The sequence below is a fragment of the Suricata suricatta genome, chromosome 15, assembly GCF_006229205.1.
Source record: "Suricata suricatta isolate VVHF042 chromosome 15, meerkat_22Aug2017_6uvM2_HiC, whole genome shotgun sequence".
Taxonomy (NCBI): Eukaryota; Metazoa; Chordata; class Mammalia; order Carnivora; family Herpestidae; genus Suricata; species Suricata suricatta.
The window spans coordinates 41,541,707-41,553,023 of record NC_043714.1 but is presented as its reverse complement, the minus strand read 5'-3'; the positions used below and the strand labels follow the sequence as shown (position 1 = coordinate 41,553,023).

Here is an 11,317-nt window from a genome sequence, read left to right as displayed (position 1 = left end):
TTCCCTCTTCAGTTTCCTGGAAGAATTTGTGTAATTGGTATTAGTTCTTCCTCAAGTATTCACCAGTTAAGCCAACTGGTCCTGGTGTTTTCTTTGTGGGGAGGTTTATAACTACAATTTCTTTTAATAAATAAAGGCCTTATTCATATGATCTAATTCTTCTTCAGTTAATTTTCATTAGAACAGACTACTCATCAAATAACACCATAAAATATATTTGTAAATTATCTTTATATGTTACTAATTAATTTTATGAAGGAAGGTAATTAGACATGATAATAAATAAAGCAACTAGGGAAAATATTTTCTTAAAAAACTTAGCAAAAAGTTTTTCAATTGCCTCTTCAAAATACTTACAGTACTCGAGGAGAAAGTAGGAAACAAACTCCTTGACCTCAACTGCAGAAATTTCCTAATGGACATATCCCCAAAGGCAAGGGAAATGAAAGCAAAAATGAACTATTGGGACCTCATCAAGATAAAAAGTGTCTGCACTGCAAAGGAAACAATCAAGAAAATTAATAGGCAACCAACAGAATGGGAAAAGATAGTTGCAAATGACATATCAGATAAAGCGCTAGTATCCAAAATCTACAAGGAACTCACCAAACTCCACATCCAAAAAACAAATAATCCAGTGAAGAAATGGGCAGAAGACATAAACAGACACTTCTCCAAAGAGGACATCCAGATGGCCAACAGGCACATGAAATGATGCTCAACATCACTCATCATCAGGGAAATACAAATCAAAACCACACTGAGGTGCCACCTCACACCAGTCAGAGTGGCTAAGATGAACAAATCAGGAGACTATAGATGGCTGGCAAGGATGTGGAGAAACGGGCACCCTCTTACACTGTTGGTGGGAATGTAAACTAGTACAGCCGCTGTGGAAAACAGTGTGGAGGTTCCTCAAAAAACTATCAGTAGAACTCCTCTAAGACCCAGCAATAGCACTGCTAGGATACAGAAGTGCTGATGCATAGGGGCACGTGTACCCCAATGTTCATAGCAGCACTGTCAACAATAGCCAAATCATGGAAGGAGCCTAAATGTCCATCACCTGATGAATGGATTAAGAAGATGTGGTGTATATATATATACAATGGAGTATTACATGGCAGTGAGAAAGAATGAAATCTGGCCATTTGTAGCAAGGTGGATGGACCTCGAGGGTGTCATGCTAAGCGAAATAAGTCAGGTAGAGAAGGACAGATACCGTATGTTTGCACTCATAGGTCTAACAGGAAAACAGGAGAAACCTAATGGAGGACCATGAAGAGGGGACGAGGGAAAGAGAGTTGGGGAGAGAGAGGGACGCAAAACCTGAGAGACTACTGAATACTGAAAATGAACCTACAGCTGAAGGAGAAGGGGGGAAGGGGGAAAAGAGGTGGTGGTAATGGAGGAGGGCACTTGTGGGGAAGAGCACTGGGTGTTATATGGAAACCAATTTGATAATAATCTATTTTTAAAAATAAATAAATAAAACTATTCTAAAAAAACACAGTAGAGTATAAATTGGTAAAACTTTTTGGAAAATAATTTCCAATATACATCAAAAGCCTTAAAACTGTTAACAGACTTTGACTCAGTAAGTTTCCTTTTATGTTTTGTTCTTAAGAAAAAATGGTCAGAAATGCAAAGACTTACATATGAGGACATCTATTACAATATAGTCTGAGTAGCAAAAAAATATTATTGAACACTTTGTGATAACACAGATGATAGATTATCATGAAGACATTAAAATGTTTTTGATAGGGGTGCCTGGGTGGCTCAGTCGGTTAAGCATCCAATTTTGGCTCAGGTCATGAACTCACGGTTCGTGGGTTTAAGCCCTACTCTGGGCTCTGGGCTCAGAGCCTGGAGCCTGCTTCTAGTTTCGTGTGTCCCTCTCTCTCTGCCCCTGCCTTGCTCATGATCTGTCTCTCTCTGGCTCTCAAAAATAAATAAATGTTAAAATAAATAAATAAATGACATATGAAAATTCTCATGATTTAATGTCATACTGTATGATATCAACTCTATAAAAATATATTCATATACATAAAAAAAAACTGGAGAGAAATGTAGCAAGTCAGTATTAACAATGGTTATCTCTGGGTGATTAGAGTAAAAACCATTTCATTTTATACAACTTCATTTCTATATGATCCAGTTTTCCACAATGAGCATATATTACTTTTGTTGTCAGGGAAGGTACTATAAATAAGTATGCACATTCATAATTGTGAAACTAGTTGCCATGGAAAATACCATTAAAAAATAGAAAAAAGAACAGTGTGGGAAGTGCCCAGTAGTGGAGAAGAAAATAATCGGGGAAACTTGCTGGAGACAATGTATGTAGCTTCTGATGTCTATACCCAAAACATAAAATACAGCCAACAAACAAAGCCATTTTAGGATTTCAGTATAGGGAAGTGACCATGAGCTCACAGGCATCACTGGAATTTGGGGAAGCAAACCTATCACCACAGAGAGGACAGGCCATATCCTCTGTGGACCACACTACATTACTATGTCTTACTCTGTTCCAGTCACATGGACTTCCTTGCTGTCCCTCAACATTGCCAAGCATTACAGTTTCTGCCTCAGGGCCTTTGCACTGGCCCTGCGTTTCCCCTGCTTCAAAAGTCTCTCCTTCCCTCACCTCTTTCAAGTCTTTGATCAGATTCCACTTTTTACATGAGCCCTGTATTCTCATCTTACTCTGCTCCGATAGAATGTAAGCTATTGTCCAGAAGAACAGAAGTCTTTTTGGTTTGTTTTACTTAGCACTGCATGCTTAGTATCTCTAATGGCATCTGGCACATAGTAGGTACTCAACAAATATTTGTTGAATGAATAAATGGTTATCAGTAGTACTCCTATTTTATATGTTTATTCATTTTTGAGAGAGAGAACACACGCACGCATGCACATATGAGCAGAAAAGGGGCAGAGAAGAGAGAGGGGAACAGAGGACTGGAAGTGGGCTCTACACTGACAGCAGTGAGCCCAATGCAGGGCTCGAACTCATGAACTGTGAGACTATGACCTGAGCTGATGGACGCTCAACTGATTGAGCCACCCAGGCTTCTCAGTCATCAGTACTACTCTTAATGGAGTGTTTTGGAGGGTATAGATGTAAACATTGCCCCCTAAAAACCAACAAGGGGTCACTAGGGATATAAGATAGCTTTCACATATTTCTTCAGGCTTCTTTTTGCCAGGCTGCTTAAAAAAAACCCTCCCTCCATGAGGATCTCAGCTCAGCAAGTAACATCTTCTGGGCACCAACATTCAGCAGTTATAGATGCAACCAATTAATTATTCTCTCATACAGCACACATTCCTCCATCTGGTCTATGAGGCACAGGGCCTTCATCAGCAGATTGTCTATGAATGTCTGTAAAAGCACAGAAAGTCCCTACCACATTTTCCAGCCCTGGCTAGTCTACTAAGTGAAACAAAGTCATTCTGATACGACTTAGTCCTAATGACCAAGAAAATACATGAAGCTTAATTTGCTCTTAGTTTCAAAGTGCAAGGAAGTGATTATCAGCTCAGTTTAAGGAATGACTTTCTAAGAGTCAGAGCTGCACGAAGTGGAATGCACAGCATGGGGTGTAGCGAGTGTCCCATAAGTTGGAGTATTTAAGCGCAGGCTGGATGATAGGATGGGAATACTGTGGGATGGGTGGTTGTCTAGAACTGGGTTGAACTAAGGCCCCTCCAACTGAGAATCTTTGATTCATGTACAAAAATTCATCTTGCAAAAGCAAGTGGCATATTACAGTAGGTTAACCATGAGCTGGCTAGGAAACCCAAATTCTATACATTCTATATTTTATGCTGCGGATTCAGTATAAAATTATTTCCTTCCTTCGTGTTTCACTTTTAATGCAAATATAAATATTCATGTAGTACTTTCCTCTATGCAAAGCATTCCTACCTGAAAAAGGATGGAAATTCCAACCAAGTTATCAACAGAGTCTAAAAAATAATGACTATAATGATCTCAAAGGCAGTAAATAATAAATAGCAATATGCTATTATATAAATTATAAATTTCTAGAATTACCTTTACTCACTATAACAGGTATTAGATGATTAAGCATTAGACTTGAAACCTCCAATCTCCTTGGCACCAAAGACATGAATCCCTGTCCAGGGGACTGAAGTCTTCTACCTTTCTCATGAAAAGACCCAGAACATCTGAGAATGTTCGTGTGCCTGCCTCAGTAGTAATGGTTTCAAATTAGACCTCAAAGAGTCTTGCCACAATATGACCTAATAATTTGGAAGCACAGATTTGAACGGATACTTCTACATTCATGTTCACTGCATCATTATTCACTAGGGCCAAAAGATGGAAACCACCCACGTGTCTGCTGACTGATGAATGGATAAACAAAACATGATGTATACATACGATGAAATATTATTCAGCCTTAAAGAGGAAGGAAATTCTGACACAGATGGTGAATTTTGGAGACAGTATGCTAAGTGAAATAATCCAGCATCCAAAGGACAAACATTGTCTGATTCTCTACACAAGGTACCTAGAGTAGTCGGATTCATACGGACAGAAAGTAGAATGGTGATTGCCAAGAACTGGGGAAGAGAGACAGAGTAGAATGAGGAGTTGTTATTTAATTAATGTAGAGCTTCAGTGTGGGGAAAGGAAAGGTCCAAGATCAGCTAGTGAAAAAGCAGACGAGCTAGAATTTGATCTGAGCCAGAGGCGCCCGTTGGGAGCACACGGCCTCCTCTCTGAGGAACAGAGCGACCCATCGGCCTGGCAACCACAGTCCCAGCCACTGTCACAGCCAGGTTGCTGGTTTATGGTTCGGAATGTTCAGAAGGGAAGGGAGATGAGGACCGGGGAGCCCACTCTTTCATTCACTTCTTCTCTCAATAAACTGCATGCTGCCATGTGCCAGGCGTGCACCTGAGCCTGGTGGGCTCATGTCTTTGCATACCTCTCCTCCTCCTGGCCACCCTGGTCTCAGCCTTCTTTGCCTGGTGAATAAATGGTGGCTCTGCCTTCTAGGCTCAGCTAAGATATTGCCTCCTCCAGGAAGGCCCTCACCTTGTCCATTGCTATTGGCACATGGTTAGGGCTCTAGAAATGCATATTTTGACTGATCGTGTTCCTTGCAATTTCCATGCTGTACCCCTGCCTCCAGCCCCAGTGTTCGTAAACTATTGATACGTAGGGATTGAAGAGCAAGCTTATGTTTCAGGAGTTTTGAGGGGGTGCTTTTTATTAATTTTTATTAAAATTAAAAAAATTTTTTTGAGAGAGACAGACAGACAGTGTGAGCAGGGGAAGGTCAGAGAGAGAGGGAGACACAGAATCCGAAGACAGGTTCCAGGCTCTGAGCTAGCTGTCAGCGCAGAGCCTGATGCGGGGCTCAAACCCACGAACCGCGAGATCATGACCTGAGCCAAAGCCAGACGCCTGACCAACTAAGGCACCCTGGCACCCTGAGGGGGTTCTTTTTAAAAAATTGTCCGAATATATCCTGCTTTCCATAATCAATGTGTTTTAGAAAGGTGGTGAGTACATGAACTTTCTATGAATTGAAATCCTATTTTCTCGGGGCGCCTGGGTGGCTCAGTCGGTTAAGCGTCTGGCTTCGGCTCAGGTCATGATCTCACGGCTTGTGAGTTTGAGCCCCACGCTGGGCTCTGTGCTGACAGCTAGCTCAGGGCCTGGAGCCTGCTTCATATTCCGTGTCTCCCTCTCTATTCCCCTCCCCCAACTCTCTCTTTCTCCCCCCAAATATAAATAAACATTAAAAAAAAAAAAAGAAATCCTATTTTCTCCCTGATGTATGTTTCAGAGATGACTCAGACTAACTGGGTATTCCCTGCGCTTTCTAATGCTGGGCCCTAATCCCTTAAAAACAACCTTCTCTCAAGTGAACCTCCCAGCAGGATGATAATTCATACACAGTCCTTTAAGTGCTTGGACATATCTTTACATGTAAAAGAACGCTTTTAGAATCCTTTTGCAAAACATCTTTAGTTTATACGTTTTTATGGTCAGCTGTTGGGAGCACAAGTAAATTCTGATCTGTATGCGTACAGTTAAAATCAAACAGAACTAAAAATATCCAACAAAAGAACGAGCAGTTCTCTGCCAACCACCCTCCACCCACCCCTCCCCCACCCCTCCCCTACCCCAAGGCAACCACATTCAACTCCTTAAGGCTCAGCGATTTTCCTACACTCGTGTGGAGTCAGAGCTGAAACCCACAGGCCACAGAGCCTCACTGAAAGTATTTCTTAAGCTCTGTTAACGATGACGGGCACAGCCAAGCCGGGCCAGCGTGAAGTGAGACGGTCCAATCGTCAGCACGTCCGGCAGATGCCGGAAGGGCATTCCCACCTGTGGTCCCCAACGAAAGATATACCACTGTCAAACGCTTTGAGGGGTGCTGCGGAGCCGGGGTGGGCTACGGTCCTAGGACAAGTGAAGAAAGGCCTGATAAAGGAAGAATGGGGCAGAAATCATCAGACTCCGCAGCGCCTGATCCTGTGCTACAATATGCTTGGGGGAGTCCCCCGGCCACGGAGCCCACAGCAATGGCAGCAGAAAAACATTTTGTTGTTGAGTCCCTGTACTGTACACCTGAAACTAATATAACGCTATGTTAACTACACTGGAGTTAAAAGTAAGTAAGTAAACAAATAAAACGTAAGATCCCGAAACTGTCAACACATACACACACACACACACACACACACACACACACACACAATTTTTTTTTTTGATGTAACTTACTTGTGCATGTTTTTTTATCTGGGTTAAGAGCAAATCCTTTAGGGCACCGGCAAAAGTAGGAGCCGTCAGCATTTACACACTCGTGTTCGCATCCGTGGCTTTCTGAGGCACAGTAGTCCACAGCTGTAAATATTAAAACAGAGTTGAAGGAGACACACAGACAGGAATAATCGGATGGAATGGAAATAACAGCATCATACTTATAACAAATATGAACGAGGATTAAGATTGTCCCAAAAAAGTACGGATGAATAAACAGGAATCCAAGGCTTCTCCCTACAACCACCTAAAAAATAATCAGGGGTCTAGATCAGCAATTTATTTCAGAAGATAAACTAAAGAACACATGACCAATTGTATTTAAAAGTTAATGAAATGCAAGTCGAAACAATCACAAAGCCTATGGATTAAACTGCAAAAATAAAGAAGGAATGAAGCCCAGTGGTGGCAAGGCAGCATGGAAACTGAGTCAGATCTGGTGGCATTTAAAGTGACAAAAATCCTCTTGGAAGAACATTTGACAGTGTTCACAGTGGAAACATGACCCAAGAAATAATTGATAAAAAGGAGTGATTAAATATATGAAATAAGCTATTTACAGCAGCATTATTTATGGTGGCAAAAAATCTGGAAGATAAGATGGACATTGAATAATGGTAAGTGGCTTAGTAATTTATAAGAAAATGGGGGTGCCTGGATGGCTCAGTTGGTTCAGTATCTGACTTGGGCTCAGGTCATGATCTCGCAGTTTCTGAGTTTGAGCCCCATGTCAGGCTCTGTGCTGACAGCTCAGAGCCTGGAGCCTGCTTCAGATTCTGTGTCTCCCTCTCTTTCTGCCCCTCGCCTGCACCCACTCTGTCTCTCCATCTCTCTCAAAAATAATAAACATTAAAAAAAGAAAAAAGAGAATGCCTTGTCCTATTTGTCATTAAATCTATAATTGTTCACTAAACACCTATTGCGGGCTTGGGCCTGTTTTGGGTGCTAAGGATACAGCAAATAATAAAACCAAGAAAAATTCCAGTCCTCAAGGAACTTACATTTGGATGATGGTGGTGGTGGACAAAAATTAATATAAGTAAATAAGATAGTCTTGCAGAAGGTGGAGAAAGTGTCCTGGGGAATAATAAAATGGGGAAAAGCAATAGCGACCATGGGGAGGCTGGAAGGATTGGGGAAGGTAATGGAGGTGGTCAGGAAAGGTCTCTTAAGAAGTGGGCAGGCAGTTGGGCAGAGCCTTGAATGAGGGTTGAGCCATGCGGATAACGGGGAGGGGGCATCTGGGCAAAAGGAACAGCAAGTGCAAAGACGGCCAGGTGGGAATATGCCAGGTTTGCTGCAGGACCATCCAGGAGGCCAGCGTGGCTGGAGCAGAGATAGGCGGGAGAGGGTCAGGAGGGACCGGGGCCACTGCCAGGACTTGGGCTTTTCCTCTGACTGAGTAGGGAGTCACTGGAAGGTTCTAAACAAAGGAATCAAGAATAGATGATAGAGGGCAAATGTGACAGTGGAAAACCAGTTAGAAGCCTAGCACATCAACCCCAGCGAGGAATGGTGGAGGGTTAAACCAGGATGGTGCAGGACGGAGGTGGATGGGGGAGACAGGGAGTAGTGTTCTGGTTAAACATGTCCCCCCAAAAGATAAGTGGAAATCCTAACCTCAGTACTTGTGAATGTGATTTTATTTGGAAATAGGGTCTTTGCTGATACAGTCGAGTTGCGATGGGGTCGCATGGGTGGGCCTTGATTCAATATGACTGGGGTCCTTATAGGAAGAGGAGGTTGGCACGTGAAGACACGGACATACAGGGAGAACTCATGTGAGGACCGAGGCTGGAAGGATGTGGCTACGGGCTGAGGAACGCCAAGGGTCAACAGCCACCTCCAGAAACAAGGAAAGACCCTCGCCTACAACTTCCAGTGGGTACACGGCCCTGTCAGTACCTCAATTTCGGACTTCTAGCCCCAGAACGAGGAGGCGCTACATTTCTGTGGCGGTAAGTCACCCAGTCTGTGGTCTTTGCGATGGCAGCCCAGGAAGCTAACACACCAGGCAGGAGCCAAAGTGAGGGCGGTGGGGGTGCTGCTGGAATAGAGGGGAGCCAGGGCGACGAGAGAAGGATTAGGGTGGATTTTGGGGGATCTGGCGTGAGGGCGGAGCTGCTGCCAACTGACAGGAGGAGGCGCAGTGCGGTTTGTGGGAGATCAGGAATTCCACTTCCGGCATTGGGCAGTCATTAACATTTTAATCCTAACATAATTGTAAATAGAAAGACGGATAAAATTTGGTGAAAAAAGTAGTTCTCAAAATTGAATATTTACAGAGGTGATGCATAGGTAAAATAGAGCTCCAAAGGCATGCCTGAAGCCTGGGAATTAGAAATACAAATTCTTGCTGTGTCAAGGTGGTGGGATTAGGGGTGATTTCTTTTTCCTTTAAAAGACATTTCCTTCTATCATGTTTTAGGATATTCCAGTATCAGAAACTTGGAAATAATAACAAGGAAATGGAATCTGCAATTAATACACCGGTGTGGCTTGAAACACAAAACCCTGCACTGGAAGGGTAATGACATACTTAACACAGTGACCAAAAGATGCAAAGGGAGAGGCGCCTGGGTGGCTCAGTCGGTTGAGTGTCCAACTTCAGCTCAGGTCATGATCTCACAGTTTGTGGGTTCAAGCCCTGCATTGGACTCGGTGCTGAAAGCTCAGGGCCCTGCTTTGGATTCTGTGTCTCCTTCTCTCTCTGTCCCTCCCCTGCTCATGCTCTGTTTCTCAAAAATAAATAAATGTTTAAAAAAATTTTTTTAAAGATGTAAAAGGAAAAGCTTCAGAGTTTTGAAGGGTTATCACCTGCTTTGTGTTTATTCCTTTGCTTCCAGGCCTCATTAAGTTTCTGTCTAAAGTATCATTTTTGTGACTTCACCTCCCCAAAGAGTTCTAAGAGCACCTAATGTTGGAGGTTTTAATACACAAGTCATTGTGCAAACAGGACATTCACATAGTTGCAGGATCTGCATGTCACGGGACCCCAGCCAGTGGCTGGAGTTGAGTCATGACATAAATATTGCCATAGCACCAAATCCTCCTCAAAGTTAATAGTTCATCATTCAAGAACCATTGTCACATTAAGCAAAGAACCGCAGAAACAGAGGACACGGAGATCAAGGGCACCAAGCCCTGGCACTGTGGCCTGCACTGACCTGTGTGAGCAGTAGACACTTCCCACCTCCAGCCTCCACATGCTGGGCCACATCTTAAGATCTCCCAACCCCTGACATGGGTACCTACCATCAGTCAGCCCATCCTATCTCAGGCCACCTACATTTTAGCGTTCTCTCCAAAGAGAAGAAATGTTGATTTGGCTTTCAAGGTCCAGGAGACTGACAATACAACATGAGGAGAGGGCTGGTCTCTGTACCTAAAGAGAGGAGATCAGATTCTCCCTCTCTTTTGAAACTTCCTCTTATGTACCATGGAGGGTGTAATTTCTGAGTCCACCCACCTATGTCCCTCAGAAGAACACCTGAGTATGCTGAGGACAGGTCGGAGGCTTTGCTTAGGCCTAAAATCTGAGCCTTATACTCCAAACTTGACTTTTTCCAGAATGCTCTAGAACATCCAGGGTTGGATCAGGGGTTAATAATGTTGAACAGATGAAGCTCTTTTAACTGATCTCCACTTCACCAATTGCTGATCAATCAATGCTTTTCATTCCTTCTGAAAATTGGGGACCTGATGCCCAGAGCATACAGGTGCTCAAGGCGTGTTGGGACATCTGTGCTTAGGCAGAGGTGTGCTCTTTCCCTCTGGACCGACCATGTGCTCACAAAGCACTGGTTCTCACAATATGGTGGTGAGCCAGCTGCAGCAATCATCCCCGAGACCCTGTTCATAACGCAGATTCTCAGGCCTCGCAACAGACCTGCGGCATCAGAACCTGGGGGTGGGGCCCTGGAACACGTGTGTCACCAGGCCCTCCAGATAATTCTGACGCATGTCAAAATTTGGAAACCACTGTTTAAAAAAGTCAAAATTGTTCTTGTTCCCAAATCTATACATGCCATTTGTACATGTTATTGTAATTATTTATAAATACTATAAAAACCAATTAACTATAAGCATGAAAACAAATGGAGTTTTAAAAAAATAAAAAGTAAGCTAAAAACTTTGAAAAGAATTAAAGCAACTTGCTAACCAAAATTGCTATAGAACCATGCATGGATGAATATATAAAAGATTAGGAAATTTTTCATAAAAATTTATAAGGATTGGAGTACCTGGGTGGCTCAGTTAGTTAAGTGTCCTACTTCAGCTCAGGTCATGATATTGCAGTCTGTGAGTTTGAGCCCCACATGGGGCTCTGTGCTGACAGCTCAGAGCCCAGAGCCCCCTTTAGATTCTGTGTCTCCCTCTCTCTCTGCCTCTCCCCGACCTGTGCACACATGCTCTTTCTCTCTCAAAAATAAATAAACTTAAAAAAAATCTTTAAAAAATGTATAAGGATTCTTATACATTTCTTAGATTGCTTCA

At 43.0% G+C, this 11,317-nt stretch overlaps 1 protein-coding gene across 1 annotated transcript in view; it reads right to left on the bottom strand.

Moving 5' to 3' along the window:
* Positions 1–11,317, bottom strand: part of MATN2 (matrilin 2) — a 119,319-nt gene that overhangs the window by 40,385 nt on the left and 67,617 nt on the right. The window contains exon 5 of the mRNA XM_029923881.1: positions 6,782–6,904. Within this exon, the coding sequence (XP_029779741.1) occupies positions 6,782–6,904 (123 nt within the window). The remainder of the gene's footprint in view (positions 1–6,781; positions 6,905–11,317) is intronic.